We start from the raw sequence: 18699 nt of genomic DNA, 5'->3' as shown, positions 1-18699 counted from the left end.
TGCACTTTGGGAACCCCCCCAGCAATACCAAGGCAAAGCACACAAACAGGACTATTCGGAGACAGGCTACATTTTCACAGCGCCCTTTCAGCTTCACTAAAGCTCACCAGAACAGCCATCTGGTCATGACAAAAAGAAAAATCCCTTAAAAGAAATACAACAGGAACAACAAACAACAGGAAATCAGGGCACAGAGAAGCCATAAATTCTGCCATTTAGTTATTGTTTCACAGAGGCGAATAAATCAAACTACAGCACCACGTCACAAATTGTTTTCAAATATAAAACACTGATTCCTAAGAAGTCATTTACACGTTTTTTTTTATTAAAGTGAAAATGTCTATATCTGTTTAAAATTGTTTTAATAAGCTTTGGATTTCACTTTTTTTGTGTAGTTCCTGTTGATTTTTCCAAACTGAAGTGAAATGAACACTTACGACACTTGGTCGTGTATTTTAAGACGAAAGGGAAATTATTTTTTTAAAAATAAGCTGCATCATCTATAACTTATATGAATACATATGTATGGTCATGCTCTATAAATCTAATTTACTCTACTACAGAACTCAGATCAAGGACATCTGTGGAAAACTAGAATTCCTTGACTATATGTATATAATTTCACCGCAATGCTGCCCTCACCCTCTGGCTGAGTCATGAGATGCAGATCGTCATCAGAAAGGTCACAAATGAGATGAGGCCATTTGGCCCACGAAGGTCAATCGCCTCTATTTTCTAAAGTACCGTAAGTCCGTACAGTTTGGAGCAGGAATAACCTCCCCCCTTCCAAGCCAAGTCATAATTCTTCACAAAACCCCCATAGAGTGAATTTAGACACTGATCACAACAAAGAGCCTTTCAAGAGGGCAAGTGCACAGTGAAAACCAATCACATCAAGACCAATAATCACCCATATCATGACAACGCAATTACAGACAGTTGCCCGCAACGTCTGATCCACTCCGAAAAAAGGCTACAAAGAATTACACCTGCACAACCAGACACCTGTAAAGTAAATGAAATTATTAAGTTCCTGCTGACAAGGGCTAATATTACACTTCAGATTCTCAAACTCTGAGAAGCAAACCCATAAGCTTAAATGACATTTCCTAATTGCCACCCGGATCTGAACTGAAAGGTCACTGAAGTTGCTGAAAACAGATGGATGGATACGCAGAATTCAATAGGCAGTTTATTTTTTCTTATCAATACGCCAGTAATTATTTAACATGGGGTCCAGACAGGTTCCCTAAACCCAAAACGTTTGTATGTGAATATGCGTGTCACCTAAATTACCTCCAGTATATAGATCAAAAGGTCATTCGTCGAGATGTGTCAAAGCAAGGACGAGTTACAGCACTTAACCTAAAACAGGAAAAGTATGCAATTCTAGGAACAGCTGTACGGCTGTCATTAATGTCACCAGACTGAGAAGCCAAGCAGTCAGCAGGAGAATCACAGATGCCAGGGCAGTTAATCAGCGGTGCAGAAATCATTAGTCTTCCCTCAAGGTCTCCAAGTCAGACGTTCTGTAAGTTAACAAGCACAATGCACAGCGCTGCTACAGTTTTCTTTACAAACACTACTTCACTTATTTTAGTTCCCACAAAAACATCCACGACTTTGATGTAGGAACGGCAATACGGTCACTCAAAGCGATTCCAAATCCAGATGTCTCAAGGCTCATAGAATTTCAGCGGCACTGGATTAGTTATGTAAAAACTTCAACAGGAAACTGATCATACTTTTGCTGCAGTGCATCTGTGAGGGGGGTCCTTCACAAACGTCAAATACTCGTCGTCAAAACAGGCAGCCACAGATGTTTTTTATTGATTAGCCACCACTGGAACCAAGCGATCACACAGCAGGGACAGAGGTTTAACTGTAAAAACTGCTGTGCTACTGACTCGTGCGCCACTTTAAATGATCTGCTGCCGCACAGTGAGTTTTTAATTAAATACATGCTACACATAAACCACACACAGTGTTTGGAAATGAAAGGTTCATACAAGACACAAAAAGCCATCGTTGCAAAAACAATTCTGTTTCAAGACATCCTGCCTCATCGTTATATGGGGGGATAAAATTCTGCTGATATTGAAAACATATTGATGTTTAAGTGATAGTCATGGGGGGGAAAAATTGCAAAACATCAAGGCAAATTCAATGAAATGCAGATCGTGCAATGGGGAACCAGAAGTGAGCTGTGAAGCGATCCTGTGACTCGTATGACAAGATGGATGTCTACCCCCAGCCTCACAAATCTGACAGAAATCTCAGGGCATTCTGTGATCTGTATCTTTGTCTGCCTATAAGGTAGAGACGGCCAAACACCATGTTGAGAACAGAGACAGTTTATTTTAAGCCTCGCAAAAAAAAAAGAACAATTAAGCCATCAAACTGGAACCACACAATATCTGCCAGATAGTGTTCATTAACGCTTCAACAACACAACTCTTCCCCCCCCCACCCCCCAACAACCGCTCCTCTGCTAAAGACCGGGAGCATGCAGCTGTGAGGAAGAGGGATACTGTAACCAGTTAAAGGGAGCAGGAGGCAGGCGAAGGATGGGCAGAGAGAGGGGAGTGAGAGCGCTGGACGAACTCGCGTTGGAGACGTGAGCAGAGCAAATAATCGCCGTGTAGGGAGAACACGGTGAACGAAACAAGAACACGCAATCCTCACGTGAATACAGCAGAGAATCCCAATAATAAGATTATTTAGGGAGCTCAGGGGAGATGGGTGTGAGTGAGCTACGAGCTCACTCAGGCCTCCGCACGAAAGGAAGGCGAAAGGCCAGGAGAGCTGGGAGGCCGGATGCCGGTTGTCCAATGAGAACATGCGTCTCGCGGTGAGAGCCGAGTGGAGCAGCAGGTACCAGCTCTCCCCCTGCAGAGCCCAGAGGGGCTCCCGGCTCCCGCCAGTCAGATAGTGGGCAGGACCAGCACAAGGCTCTCTCTCCCTGCCACCCCACGAGGGGACGAAAGCACCACGTAGCGAGCTCACTCACAGACAGACTGGGCAAAACCGCAACCCGACTCCACAGCCGTCAATGGCAGCGGCCTGCGCTAGCCGAACCTCTGATTTCTGTGCACTTATCGAGCTCGATGTCCTCTCCAGGAGGCAGAGTGTTCGCCACGTAGTTACAACTCTACCAAGGTACCACTGTCTAGATGTAGGCAAAGCTTTGTGCTACTTTCTCACGGGCTGCCTGACCACCCATGACATAGTAACATATCATTATAAAAGTGAATTAAGTACAATTTCATTCTCACATAAAACCTTTTAATCTATATAAACATTTTGCATTACGTACCCACATACTGTACATATGGGTCCATAATTATTGCCAATCCTGCACATTTTTCGCAAGGTCATTTAGCTCCTGCACATTTGCTTGCAAGATGCCACCTGATTCAAAGCCCTGATCTCCTCCAGCACTTTCATGAAGAATCTCAGGGTTTCAGTCCGGCTGAGCGGCTTATTCCAGACACCAGACACCCACAAACGCTTTGTTTAAATTAATGAGTCCAGAAATGTGTAGTTTTTTTTAAAAAAACTACACATTTACGAACGGTAAAGCACAAAGGCAGCTTGAATACTGGCTGAAGACAATGAAAGGGTGTTTTCCAAGGGCAGGGCTAGGATGCACAGCGTGTACTGCTGTTGACAGACAGCTGCTCTGGGCATTCCCTGCCAGCTCGGGATCTCACTACCATCGGAAACTCAGAGGAGGGAACGTGTTCCTTCCACAAGATGGGAAAATTCAATTAAAACCAGGCAAAGCACTCTCATGGGACCTTCTATCAACAAGCATAAAGTGTCAAAAAATTCCGGTTTGGCTGTAATCAACAGCACACTTTTTCCGAGAGAAATTTAGCCAGCTCAGTGCGGTCTTTAAAATATGCAGCCAACCAAAAAAGGTTTATATATAAAAAATTAGTCTTTGGGACCCAGTGCTGCAGACAGTGGTTAAAATAAAACCTGCAAGGCACAAAATAACCCACACTTAAACCTTTGCACGCCATTTAATTTTCATTTTTCTTACAAAATGATTGCCTTTCACCTACCTCAGACGAGTGTCTGAGGGGTCTGAGCCAAGCGCTTAAGAAATCCGAACAGACTCCAATGGGAAAGGCTTAGACTGCCATCAAGACTGAGAACCTCAGGCAGCTCTCCGGGGGGCGTTTAACATTTTCGCTTGTTATGTGTAACACTTTAAAAAATATATCAGGAGAAAGAACGCATTCGATAAATGACAAAGGAAAAGTGTCCAGTTAAAAAATGGAGTACAATGATATGCAAGCACAAGTTAAAAAATAACTAAAACCCCAAAGGGAGAGGGAATGAAGACTTTTCCAGATGGAGGGTAAAATATTTGAGTATTACAATGCCAAAAGCACAGTAAGGCTCGTTTCTTCGCTCTTTCATGCTTGGTCTTTCTTTCAATTAACCCCAAAAGAACCTTCATGGCAATAATCACACAGGCTTTGAGGCTAAAACCAAACTTGATAGTAAACCGACAACGTACAGTAGGTCATCTAATTCCACTGAAGACTGATGTTGTCAAGTGCGATTCCCAGTGATGTGAAAAGGGTAAATGAGGGGAAAGTTGAGTCCATGTCTGTCAATCTCACTCAGGCACACTTAAATAATTATGAATCGGTCTTTGTTTTACAAAACGTCAGCCACAGTGAGAGCCCATTTATCTGCCACATGTGCCCATTTACAAGCAATAGTAAGGAGGACAGACGCTGCCATTCAGAGGTACGTTTGCCTGCATTTTGATAAGTCTTCACAACTACGGCACTGCTTACTACAAAAATAAAATGACTCTGCATCTCCTTCTTTGTTAAAAAGTTAAATGCCAAACCGCAGATCAGCTTTCACCATCAGAACTGCCCTTGCACCGCGTTGAAAACATTCCACTCAATGGAACATCACGACAATGAACAAAGAGACACGACAGAAAAATACTACACTGGAGAGCTGAGCGCACAGCACAGGCCCCAGAGCCCTTTGGTCCCAGAGCCCTTTCACACAGTGCTTTCGCTTGATCTCAGAGCGACACAGAGCAAGGGCCTGCCCTCAGGGACAGGGCACGGAAGAGAAAACAACAGAGCAACAGCAAAGCTCAATGGGAATCCCAACCGAGAACTGTTCATGACTAAACCTGGCAAGGAGCACCCTCACAGAGAGCTTATAATTAACTCACGGGTTTTAATTCCAGCGTGAATAATCAGCACCACTGGTAACTGAGGTATCGGTGCGTAGCCTACTGAAGATCTGTGCCTTTTTGCTAAAGGTTTTAGCTGTTTCTAATATCGAACCAGACCTTCTGCCTTCAGTTTATTTCGGTCAAGGATACGCAGTTGATCACAGAAAATGGCTAGCACACTCCTGCTAAAAGAATTTCCAGCCCTGAAAAACATATCCCAACTACGCAACTTAAGTTACACAACTAAAACGCTGAACAAAGCCAGCAGCAGGTTTTAGTAATAGTAATGTTATTAAGGGCACTATAAAAATGAAATGCATGGGAACTTGCTCATGTGATAGAGTTCTACAAATCACTGCAACAATTTAGACCCTTCAACCAAAACCAGGCCTTTCTAAACAGGGTTTAATATTCTTACTTATTACCTTAACTATCACCAACCGTAGTACAAGAATTGTTGAGAATGTGCCCTTGCAAAGGGGGATTCCCAAAAACACTCTAATTCTCTAACCCCAGACAGCCGGTTTTATTCCAGTACAGTCGGTGCTCCTGCTATTCCTAGAGAAATGTGCTGGGTGGGCTTCAGCCTCCTCACGCGTTCACACTCGACTCAGAGAGAGTTCCTGAAGAGTTAAACAGGACTCTAACACTCAGTTTTTCTGAACAATAGTCAGGGTTTCCTCCTCCCTCTGTATAAAGAAATGTGCCGGACGTGTTAATCTGCTTCAGAATGCAACTCGGGGAAGGCTATGGACTAGAACCAGTTTTGGAAGCCAGACCTCAAGAACATATGAAGCAGCGATTAAAGGAAAACTTACACCACAGTGGATTTAATCTTTAATCTCAGGGAAGTTTTAGTAGAGCAAACGAATATTTCACCTCGTAGTTACAGTCAAGGTTTGTAATGGGTACATAAAGGCTATATTGCTTTGCACGTATCATTGAAATTAGGACAAGAAATTAAGCCGTGATGAGAGGGAAAGTTTGTAACCTTTAAGGAAGCCTGCTGCTTGTCATTTATTACACCTTTTCCACATACCACGAGCTCTGCACTGTCTAGGAACTGGGAAGATAAACACAAACAGCTATCAAAGTGAGGTGCTTCTGTTAAGACGACAAATCTAAGAAACAAACGGTGATGGCTAAAAGCCTAAATAAACTGGCACCTCTGTGAGCAGCCCGAGATTTGTCAGCAAAAATACGACGACTCAACTTTCCAGATCGCATCAGCTTGGCATTCCACCCAAGTGGAAATACTGGCTGTGGCCAAAAATCCCCCCATTGTTTGTAGTTTTATATACTTCTAACCTTAACGACCATAAAACATTTTTCCAGCGACTAGTTTTCAGAGTTCCTTTTCTTTGAAAGCGGCTCTACTACAATATAGACGAATGCGGATAGAAATATTCCAATAGACCTCAATATAGTTTTAGCAGAGCAAATTCAACAGCCGACTTACCAGATATGAGATGACCCAGGACTGTTCTTGTTAATTTGCTACCTGTTTCACAGGTATCCACTGGAGAAGAAGAAACACATTACACCATTAAGCCAGCCATAAACCAGTCTTTAGCTAGCGTGGCTTTAGGCTGTTCTAGAAAAATATTAGTCTTCATCTCATCAAAATTCTGAAAGACACAGTTAAATTTGTTAAAAGCAATGGCAGCAGGAAATAAAACAAAATGCTTATGACAATAAGACTGGCTTTCAAACCAGACTAAATATATATCTTCTGTTGATACCACTGAAACCCATTGCTGAAGTTGGTAAACTAAGGTCTTATTTCCTCTCCAATGACCTTCTTCAACCTGATATAATACAAATGGGACGACGTGGGTCATTCATTCATTAAGGAGCACCACTTGCCCTGCTGAGGCAGCAGACAGGCCCATGTCTGCTGACACTAGCCAATGCACAGTTATCGACCTGTTACAGAGTGTCAGACTGATGAGGACATTCGCTTGAAACACAAATCACAACCGAACTTTTCACAGACCGCAGCACGCCTTCCAGGTAGACTGGTACAGTTAAGACGGATGCCTTTTATTAAGCATTGCTCCTGGAAAAACTCTGAACATGCACAATTGAGCCGATATACATTTTGTAGATTGGAATGTTTTATGGAACTACAGGCTAATGGAAAAAACATCAGGAAGAAAAGAGTAAAAGATTCATCCAGCTTGATTTTCAACAAAGGGGTGTCAGGTCCTGGCAAGCTATACTCAATCTAGTTGAACAAATACCACAAGGCTTTCAGTATTTATGATCATTAAAAAAATACATGTTTGCACTAACATTATTGTATTCATGTATGCTTTTTAAAACCAGTCCAATATGGGTATTGTTAGGCCTGCAATTTTATTTCTTCATTACAATAACAGTACTATTTTAAAAAAGGCAAAGTCATAAAAAATGAAAGGAGAACCATGTTGAGCAACAAAAAAGCCTTAATTTATTTTAAACCAGACACGCAACCACTGAAATGAAATGTCAAGTAAAACGTCAACACTGCAATGACACATTTGGTAAAAGATGTCTTTTTCCTGAGAAGCACTAGACTCTGTAGGCCAGGATGCATTAGCACTGCCCTGAAAGCTGGCATTATAAAATTTTAAAGATGTAAGAGGTCAAAATTAGAAACACTTAAATGCAGCTGTGGCAACAGCACTATCTCCTTGACAAGCTAAGCCCCATTTCACAACAGACACTGCCCACAGTTAATGGTATTTCATATAACGTATACACAGGCAATAAACTGGCATTTCATTTTAAAAAATCTGAAAGACAATAGTCATATTGAGGTCTTTAGCATTTGGTTTTATACAAAACCAATATTACAGTCAATAAAAGGGATAATGAATAGGAAGAAATAAGAATAGCAAGAAGACACCGCCAAGATGAACTGGTCTAAATCTGAATAAGGGCCCTTATCATTTAAAAACATGTAGTGCCAGTTAACCACGCTCTACACAGCAAACAACAGGGAATGAAGTTGTTCAGGGGTAGTCATCGTAATTAACCGCTTGAAAATACAGCTGAGTGTGCAGCCCACGAAACTAATTCTGTAATTTGGAGATGTTTTTCTTCTACAGACCACAGTGACCACTTTTCAAAGACAATTTTTATGCAAACGGTGTAGGTTGAAAATCAGATGGCACCTCAAGGAGAATTTACTGTAGCCTGTAAGCCCATGTAGGAACAAACACAATTGCTAGAGTTACTACCGCATCTGCAAATCCGAAAATGCCAAAACCAACCTGAGGTAGCCAGCAAAACAGCCAACGACAATATCCAGGCATTTCATACTTTTAACATCCCTATCATATTGGAAGAATCTTTCAGCACAACACAAACAAATTGTTTAATTTCATGACTATTGTTGTTGTTGATTACAGTACATGACTCAAGCAGTAACTGTAAAACAATCAGATTACAAACCAGTTAATATATTAATGAAAAGCTTTAGCATTTCTCTGAAGAGTTTGGTGCGGATAGACAGAAGATAATGCTGCTGACGGAACATTTTTATAGAACATTAGTTAAACTTGTGCAAACAGAAAGAACAGCAACAAGACACCCGCCAAGCTGAACCGGTCTGAAGCTGAATAAGCACCCTTCTCATTAAAAAAAAAATGTAGTGTCAGTTAACCACGCTCTACACAGCAAAGTGATCATCGCAATTAACCGCTTGAAAATACAGCTGAGTGTGCAGCCCACGAAACTAATTCTGTAATTTGGAGATGTTTGTCTTCTACAGACCACAGTGACCACTTTTCAAAGACAATTTTTATGCAAATGGTGTAGGTTGAAAATCAGATGGCACCTCAAGGAGAATTTACAGTAGCCTGTAAGCCTATTTAGGAACAACAACAAAAAAAGACTGCAAACAAGAGGAGGCTATTTAGTCCATCCAGCCTGCTTGGTGTTGAATTGATCCAAAGAACCATCCTGTCTCGAAGGCTGGCAGACTGGCAGCTTGGACAACATGGCTGGTAGCTTCTTTCAAGCTCCCTTAACCTTCGTGTAAAGAAATGCCACTTTTTCAGGTTTAAATTTAATAAAGAAACCTGAGAAGCATGTAATGCTTCATAGGAACTGAGTTTCCCGAATGAGAAGAAAAAACAATATTTTATTTGTCAAGATGGATTTGCATACCTGCCTCTGAAAGATAGGGAAATACAGAGACATTGTTTTTTCTTTTAAAGTCCCAGAAGAGGCCGATAGAATATCCAACAGCACGGGGACGCTGACAGCCTTACTGTACTATCTGTAACAGAGGACGCCTCACGATGAGGTCCATCAGGAGACCGGGGGAACAGAAGAGGGTGACAGGGCAGGACAGATGAGGCATGTACACACACTTGTACACAATCCTGCCATTCTGATTACTGCTTCTCAGTGCTTGTAGGGCTTCAACTATTGCTCGCTGTAAATTAAGTTACTTTCTTCTTTGCCGTGGCAGCCTGTAGAACACTTCCCCACTTCTCCGTCGGGTTCAGTTAAAACCCAACTGAGTGACTGTTTACCCACACAGAGCAATACAAGCGCATGACGGGCAAAAGTCAGGGAGGCGCAACGCTTGTGCCAAAGTGCACCTCCCTCTGAAAATACAGCTCTCGGGAGCGGTAGAGCTTACAGGCAGACAGCGGGCAAACTAGGAGAATAAAACACGACATAATACTTTAAGATTTAAAGGTAAACCAAGGTGTTTAGGGCAAAAGAGTTACAGATATTAAAGAAAGTTTAGTGAGTCATTGCTGTTAAGCCATTCACCTGCAGTCGTCACCAGGCAACCACAGCCAGGGCAGAGTGAGCTACTGTGTGGCAGGCACGAGAAAGAACATGCCAAGGTTAATATGAGTCCGCTAAGAGGCCGGGTTAAACGCCCAGTTCGCTAACCCACGGGTTACAGCAGAGTGGTCATTGAGCTGCGTGCTTCACACAGCCCCTTGGAGATCTGCAGCTCATGGAGCAGGTTTCAGCAATCGCTGTCCCGTATATCTCCAGCCTCCCATAATGCTTCTCCGTGAAGCAGCAGCCGGCCGAAACAAACTTTCGCATTCAGCCCTGGGGCCAGCAGGGGTGAAAAGAGGAAGTGGAACATGAGCGGACCTCAAGAAGCGAGAGAGGTGGAACAGCGAGGAACCAGCGCAACTCGCAGGACGTGGACGTTTGGCTTTTTGTGCAACGAAAAACAAAATACTTCTTTGATTTGTATCTTAAAACAGGTCTGATTGCTGGGGCACCTTGCTAACTCAATATTTCAGACTCTACTCGTGATGCCCTAGCGCTTGCTGACTGGAAGACCTCGCTGGAGCTCAGGACAGTGAGCTAAAAGGGATTGTCAACAGATCAAAATAGCCACTTCCTCAGTATCTTTTTGATGTAATTCCAGTTAGGGCACCTTATTTTCCAACAGATGAAACCGTGCCCAGAATGCTGACATTTTCCAAATCTTGATTTAAGAGCTGGAATGCAGGCATGTAGACTGCCCAGCTTATTAACATTCCTCAAGAGACTGCCACAAAGGCACCTTACATTTCTTCTCCCCTGAGGAACTACAAAACGCCACACAATATGTAGAGCTAATCAGGTTTAGCCTTAATATTTACAACACTAGAGGAAGATCAGGGATATCCCCATGCCTCATCAAAGCCAGAAAGAAAAAAAGCATTCATAAATGTTTTTAAGATTATTTTTCTCTTTCCTTGAGCTACTGAAGATAAAGACATACAAGGATATTTAGGATAAGGATAATATACTACAGGACTTAAATTCTTATAATAATAATAATTATTAATGAGTTGCATGCTGGTTTTTTTTTACTTTCCGCTGAAGAGGAAACCAGTAGAATTTGTCTGGAAATGACATGGAGCTCTGGTAGCGGCTCAGGACAGCACAGGAGCCCCACTGTGAAACGGGTGAGGTCATGTTAATTTGCATTGCCTTTCAGCCTTTTGTCACTACAGTGGACTCGAAATCGCCCACATCCCAGTAACTCTTGGTCTGGTGCACGCATATTGTGTTAAACACCCGTTTCATAGAAATATAAAGCCACAGAACACAAACAGGCAGAGTTTGAGGATTGCTGTTAGTCAGAAGTGCTGGAAAAGCAATTTAATTACTGCAGATTTCAGCGCATTCAGCTAGAATAACTGATCTAATAAAAAATAAGAGCAATAAAACAAACAAATAGAAAATATGACAGACTATAAATATATAATGTTATAACTTAACATATTCTTAATTTAATGCCTTGAAATATCAACAGTATGAAATGCCCCTTTAACCCGTGATCCGACTACACTTAAAGATTGAACTAGCCAGCTGTACCGTACAGCATCTAAACAGTGAAATCCCTGTATAAACCAAAGCTTTTCTTCAGCTATTTCAAAACCGGCCTTTCACTATCAGAAACAATCATTCTCTGGTACACAGCCACACCAGTTTCAAGATAAACTCTGAACGCCTGAACCGACTCAAAGATTCGACTTTAAAGTTCAAAGGCATACTAATCATAAACAGTACAATGTCAACAAAAAGAGTTCTCCTTCCTTGACGAACAGCTACTTCCACATCAAGAGCTTTCTTCAGTCATCTATTACAGTGACGCTGCCTTCAAGTACAGAGGCCTAAACATCAACGTACACATAAGGCAGTTGAAGAAACGACATGCACCTTCTTTACTTCGGATGCACATTACCCAAGGGGTGTTAACATACAGTTATTTACAGAAAGAAAGAAAACCACTAAAAGTGAGCCTTCTTTTTCAACTGAATGCAATAACAAAACCTTTTTTTTGCAACTTGACGTTTTAAGTTTCCCAAAGAATAAAACGTGTTACAGTAAAATCTGCCAATAGTAACACAGAATCTCACATTGTAAAGCACTAACACAAAGCCAGAACCGATCAACCCCACAAGACAGTTTCAATACCTGAAGAGCCTCCGTAATTTTATAGCTGTTTGGAGTAGTAGGTGGTAGAGACTTGTCTGGAGCCCCAGTATGATGTGGCTTGGTTAAGGTTAGAACTGTGGCAGGCAGATGATGACTGGTTTATTCGCACTACGGTGACAGACTAGGAACTGTTCAGCTCTCACAAGTTGGAAACAATCCAGGGCAGAAATGTACAATAGGGTAACAGTAAATGTGCTGTTACACTTAGGGAAAAAAAAGTCAAAGAAAATGTAAAGTTGGGGGGGAGGGAAAAAGTTTGGAAGTAAAGAAATAATTTAAAAATCAATTTTTCAATTAATTAAAGGAAAAACAATCTGTGAAAAAATCAAAGTGTTCAGTTTTTGGCATGTTAAAATCCCACCTATTCTCATGCGAGCTTACAGTGTGGCATCCGTCTTAGGAACCTAATAGTGCCCGAAGTCTAAAGCTCCACCAGGAAACCTGCTATTTACAAATAAAAGCGTATTGATGTGAACTCAGACAGGCCCATCTTGCACATGAGGTAGTCATTTGAGCTGCTTTGAAACTGGCTTCTGTCCAAAAGGGCAACAGCCTGCTGATCTTTGGTTAAGGATAAAGTTTCATCTGTTGCTTATGTTCCACAGGCCAGACTGGTTAAAGACTCTGCTGTTTCACATGCACAGTAAAACACAATACTGCTTCACTGAAGTACAACCAGTGAGAATTCACAGGACTTTCAGTTTTCTTTCCTTATTGTAACACGCTAAGTGTAGCTTTTTTTTTGCTACAGACATTTTAATGAATACACAAATATTAGAGTTTCCTTAACTGCTCTTATCTTTATTATAATGGGTATTTTACAGACACAGCAAACATTAAGATTCAAAGCATTATGATTAACACATGGTATAAGAAGTCTTATCAGGCACCACTTAGTTGCAGAATATTAAAGTCAGCCCCTGATAAATACAGACGTTTACAACCACATCCTTCAGCAACTGAATCACATCATTACAAAATACTCAACGTTTTGTTAAGGATGAAACACTAACACCACAGGCAGCCCGTCTTCGTACACGAGACTTGCAAAAACACAACACGTACACTGCCTGCAGAAACGTCTGCTTCAGCTGGGTTTTATTACACTGCCCTGCACATGAAGGGAGGAACTAGACTGGAGTGCACGCAAGACGACAGACCGCATGGAGCGTGGACTTGGTTAACATAACCTGATGAAAAACATAAATATTATCAGCACCTATAGGGACAAGACATTTAAAAAAACTTGTAGCCTTTATCTTATAATGTTTCAAAATACTAAGCTGGACACTGCTATGAGACAAACTTTGTATACAAGGGTGAGAAAATTATACACACCAGCAACCACAATGATGAAGACTTTATTGGAATTCTGAATTAAGATACCAATATGAAAGGGTAATTTAACATGAATTTCAATAACCTTTCTTGAATGAATACACCACAAATATGAAACAACTTTTATATCTGCAACTTTTCTAATAAAACTAACCTCTCTCTTTTTCATATTCCAATCTCTACAAAGCCAGCTCTGATCTAATCTAATATCTGCTGCACAGCTCTAATATTGACCTGGTTACACTCTCTCTCAAGAACCTCAGTATCATCATCAAGCAATATGCTTTGGATGTAAAGGCTCTCATTTGTTTCAAAAACAGTTCTTTCTCTTTGTGACCCAGTCTATTTCCAGTTGGCTCTGGATGAAGGTCATGAATGGTGGGTGTATAGACAAACAAGCTTTCCATCTGCCAGGAGGTATTGCATGGTCTTGGTACCAGAAATGAGAACCTTTTGAACAAGCAACTATTTTGTTTTTTAATTTTACACTGTATTCCTTTCTTCTAAGAATTTTGAAAATGTGCACACCATACATTTGACTGAAACACACACATTTACACAGTGCAATAAACACAAATGCATTTGTAAATGCATATTAAGAAGACCAAGTTGATTAAACTCAGCGTGTGTATGATGTGTGCTTAAACATGCGTGAACCGTACGCATGTTTATACTGAAACACACTGGCACCGTGACAAAGCCACAAGCAACTCTCAAGAACAACTTCAGAAGGGCACTCCAGCACAGCAGCTTAGGAAACCTGTCAGAAGTCTGTGCGGTTTGCAGGAGAGCACGTATCAGTGATCATTCATCATCAGGCAGGCCCATTAATTACGCTTGTGTGCGCGTATGAAATTACAGCACGCAAACAACAAGGATTTAGATATCCATGTTAATGCACAAAATAACCCAAAGAAAACCAAATTCTATCAAAAACAGAGGGGAATCCTCTGCCCCAGGCTTTTCTTTTTCCCTTTAGAAGCAAATGAAAATATTCCGAACAAACATGATCCGGCCAACGTTATATCACTGGATTTCTGCAAATCCCTTCGGAGGAAATCTGGCCAAAACTGCGATTAACACATTAGATTGATTTGTTCCCATTTAGATGCACGGTTTTCTATGAAAGCCTGGATGAATACCTGTCTTCTGTGGGGAAACACTGAATTGCAGCTTTTTCACTCAAGCGTTGCACTGTAACTTACAACACAGCACTGTCCCAACAATAAGAAGCCCTTCTGTTAATGCAACTCACAGTTCATATTTAAATACGTACTTAGTCCCAGACCCAAAGGGACACCCATATTACCAAGCAACCATAATGGTTTCTGTTTACTCAGACCTGCTGCATGCAATTCCCTCAGCAACTAAACCTGCTGCTGATATACAGCATGTGGCTCTTCCACCTGTATCACCAGGCAGGTCAGAGGTGCTGTTCTGTCCTGCCCCTGTGAGAGGCTGTATGAGAAACACATCAACAGGGAGACGGAAATAACACATTAGGTACCAAAGAAAGACGTTTTCTCGTCACTTTCATGACTCGAGTAAAACTGTCACCTTTCCTTCCTTCTTACAGCAGGACTAGCCAGTAACGACAGCACTCTGAACAAAGCACTGTACAAGACTTCTGGCTTGAATTCACCGAGATACTCGCGACATGTTTCCACATGTCTGACCAGCAGGCCAGGGGACATTAGATTCTGTTTAAATTAGATCTGACGATGCAGAAATTACAGGTTTCAATTCTATACCCTTCCTTCATGGGTAGCTGGGGTGCCTGAAAATTGGATTGCAAGGTTAGGAAAAGAGCACTTAACTGAAAAATATCAACTCTAGAGCTCTATGATGCTGACAGCGCGAAAAGGCTGATGAAGACAAAAACAAGCATTCGCAGACCATGTTTCGCATAATGTGTACACTGATTTTTTTTTATGGTCTGGGTGACACTGGGTTATATATCCCACTTGAGACTAATCCTTTAGCGTATGAATCTGACTATTTAGAAGCCGAGAGGAATTACATTCTTTTAAAGCCTTTTTGAAGTAATCTGCTCAACTCCAAGACCAAACTAATTCCACGAACCAAACACCAATCAGACAGATAAATTAAAGTTACCTGGCCATATTTTAAAATACTGCATTCATTTGCGTGCTTTAGTCACATTTTGAAGGAAATCATCAAAACTTTTACTCAATTTGGAATCCTTTTATAATCCCGTAACAACTGAAAGAAATTTACTCTAAATAAAAATGCAATGCACATTAAATCAATTAAAAATAATATAACTTTCTCGTAATGGGTTACCCACAAGTATCATTAAAAATGCATATCTGTAATAATGTATCTCATCACTATTATTGCATTTTGACGTTTTAAGTCTACGGAAATCCTATAGGAGGATGACTACTTCCAAATATGCTGTCAGCTCCTGTAGGCTTAATGTAACGTCTGATACCAATTCTTTACTGAGCGCCTTGGATCAGTTGTCATTTGAAAGACTCTTCCCTTTTTGAAACGTTTAATAAACGATCAAATCAAATTAATTCCGAATCACACGAATGGTATAACGCCACATATCATATCTCACAATATTGAACCCAGAAGTGAGCGGTGCCAATCTGGCTTAGGAAAGTATAAACAACTTTCTCTGGATCGTAATTATGTTGCAACCTCAACTTACAGATATATTTCTTCCGCGACTACTATGTTACACATTCAGAGCAATACAAGGGACACAGAGGAAAGCAAACCACATGGCGCATCGCAATCTTTTTTTCGACACCCCCACAGCCGGCACAGTAGGAACTCCCTGGGAATTTCCCCTGGAAAAGGGCAGTTCCAGCTAGCACGTAGACCCCCCCCCCTGCGTGTGTCTGGGAGCAAACCCCATCTCCTTGCACAAACCCACATCTGTGGGGACGCAGGTCGAGCATGCAGACTGGCAACAGGGCCAACTTACAAAAACCAGCACCCACCCACCCAACTGCATCTGCTGCTGCTGCTTCCAGTCTTGCTGGAAATCAGCTGTAAACCAATTTCAGTCTGGGACTCCTGCTCCAGCTGAAGACGGTACTTTCCACACGGCCGTCACCCCCTCCACCTGATGCACACGAGTTTCCTCACGCCCACCAGCTTTCTGCTCCGTCTCAGCTGGCTCATTCCCGATCACGGAGCAGGAGGTGTGACTGTTTATTGTGACAGGGGGCCCAGGGCTCACGAGTTTGATCAAAACAGGAGCCGTGCGGTTTTGCTCGAGGTCGCGTCCTTTCGAGAGATATTACAGAAGATGAAAGGCACGACCTCGCTTTTCACGGCCGGGGCTGAAGGGGGCTAAGCTACACACCTGGTGGGGAAACCAGCACCGTTGTGTGTGTGTGTGGGCAAAGACAACCAACCACCGGGACGCATGATCAATCTCAGCCCTCAGACGTGAACAGGTTTTTTTGTCCGCTTATCAACCCAATATTAACCAGAAATTTCCAGTTGGGTGCCCCCCCCCGCTCGCAATAATTCGTGCACTCCTGACATAACCCACACACACAGGCCCAGACCAGCTGATAAAACTGGAGTAAAACTAAAGGTCAAGTTCGTATGCCAAACACTATACGCACTAACTTCCACTTCACCAACAGTTTTCCCTGCGCAGTTACGCACGGTATACAACAACGAAACAACGCGTTGCACAAGTGCAGCCGGTGCCGAGGCGCTACACACCTCTACACACACACACACGCACGCAGGCAGGCAGGCAGACGCCGGTGGAAATGTGTTGCGGTCGAGACACAACCCGGCTCCGCTCTTACCTCCGAAGAGATGCGGCGAAAGGTGAGACGGTAGCGAGCCGATGAGCAGCCGCGGCGCGCCGTGACCGCCGCCGCCGGTGCCGTCCTCCGGGGTGCTGCTGCCGGACTCCTGGGAGCCGCTGCTGGGGATGTTCAGGCCGGCTTGGTTCAGCGACTGGGGCCTGCTCCCGGTCCCTGACCCCGCTCCGCCGCCGCCCACCGACCTCGTCCTGGGGCCGAGCGGCTGAGCCGCGGCGGCGGCGGCGGCGGCTCCCGAGGCCCCGTGTGCGGGGGCGGACCCGTAGCCGTACCTCAGCGCCACCGCCGCCGCCGTCCTGCCGTGCCCGGGCCCGGCCGAGGTGCCCGAGGGCAAATCCGAGCCCGAGTAAGCCCTGGTCCGCCCGTTGGCCGCTGGGCTGCTCTGTTTCGCTCCCATCTGTCAGCTACCAGTCCAGCCTGGGGAGTGATAATGAAGTCTTGAGCGGAGGTGTTGCAGGGGGGGAGGGAGCACTCACAAGCTGTCCAGCCAACTGAGAGGAGTTCCCCCCCGGCTGTGTGCGCCGGGAGAGCAATCCAGAGCCCGGGCAAGGCAGTGAGGGAAATATTAATAGTAATACCACAAACAAAAGGAGAAAAACACAATAACAACAACCCCCGAGGCTGCCTGGCACCGCCAGGAGTTAAGGGGGCTGGTGGAGGGGTTTGGGAGAGGGGTAAGGGGTTGTTGGGCTGATGGTGAAATTAAAACAAAAAAACAAAAAGGGGGAGGAAAAACGTCAGGTAAGAAACTCCCCCCTGCCGGGATATGTCAAAACAAAAGCATCATACAACAACAGCAACAACGAAGGAAAAAAAAAACCCACGACGAAATGTTCAAAAGGGTGCCACGGCGATTATTCCTCGACACCGTGCGTGTGCGCTCCGGGCCGCCCGTCTCCGCCGCCATGCCTCGTCTGCCTCGCCGGGGAAGGGAACCGGAGAGACGGCCACCGATACACACACACACACGCACAGAGAGGGAGGGAGCGGGGTGGGGTGACGAGGGAGGCGGGAGGACCGAGAGCAGAGACGGCCGTGGAGGGAGGGGAGAGGACGCGGCGGCCCTGCCCTTTGTGCGTCAGGCGACGTCGGCACCGCCGGGGCACTACCCACCCGGAAACCGCCGGCCACCACTGCCACGGCACCGGGCTGGGGACACGCGTGATCCGGGGGCGGGGCTGCTGTATCTGTCGCTCGGTGTCTCCGTGTCGCGCCCCACGGACGGGTGGGGGGAGACTCGCGGCTAGGAATGTGCTGCCCCTCTCGCCAGGTGGCCCGGTGGAAAAAAGGACCCTATCTTACGCTTTTTAGCTGCCAAGTTACGGTACTGGCCGCGTTTTGCAGGAAACAACAAGGTATACTGAG

At 43.8% G+C, this 18699-nt stretch overlaps 1 protein-coding gene across 3 annotated transcripts in view; it reads right to left on the bottom strand.

Annotated features, from left to right (window-relative positions):
* The window catches only part of LOC148822527 (E3 ubiquitin-protein ligase znrf2-like), a 46686-nt gene extending 28365 nt beyond the window's left edge, over nucleotides 1–18321 (bottom strand). For 2 of the 3 annotated variants that reach the window (XR_016093840.1, XR_016093841.1), the window contains exon 1: nucleotides 17317–18321. Coding sequence is in view for 1 of the 3 variants with exons in the window: in XM_088928953.1 (XP_088785079.1) it covers nucleotides 17317–17731 (415 nt within the window). In the remaining 2 variants the exon portion in view is untranslated. The remainder of the gene's footprint in view (nucleotides 1–17316) is intronic. The other variant, XM_088928953.1, reaches the window with a different exon arrangement.
* Between the last annotated feature and the right edge of the window lie 378 nt (nucleotides 18322–18699).

Source organism: Atractosteus spatula, chromosome 12, assembly GCF_055471065.1.
Source record: "Atractosteus spatula isolate fAtrSpa1 chromosome 12, fAtrSpa1.hap1, whole genome shotgun sequence".
In the NCBI taxonomy this organism is placed as follows: Eukaryota; Metazoa; Chordata; class Actinopteri; order Semionotiformes; family Lepisosteidae; genus Atractosteus; species Atractosteus spatula.
The sequence above is the reverse complement of the archived record's forward strand: the minus strand, read 5'-3'. Positions and strand labels throughout refer to the sequence as shown.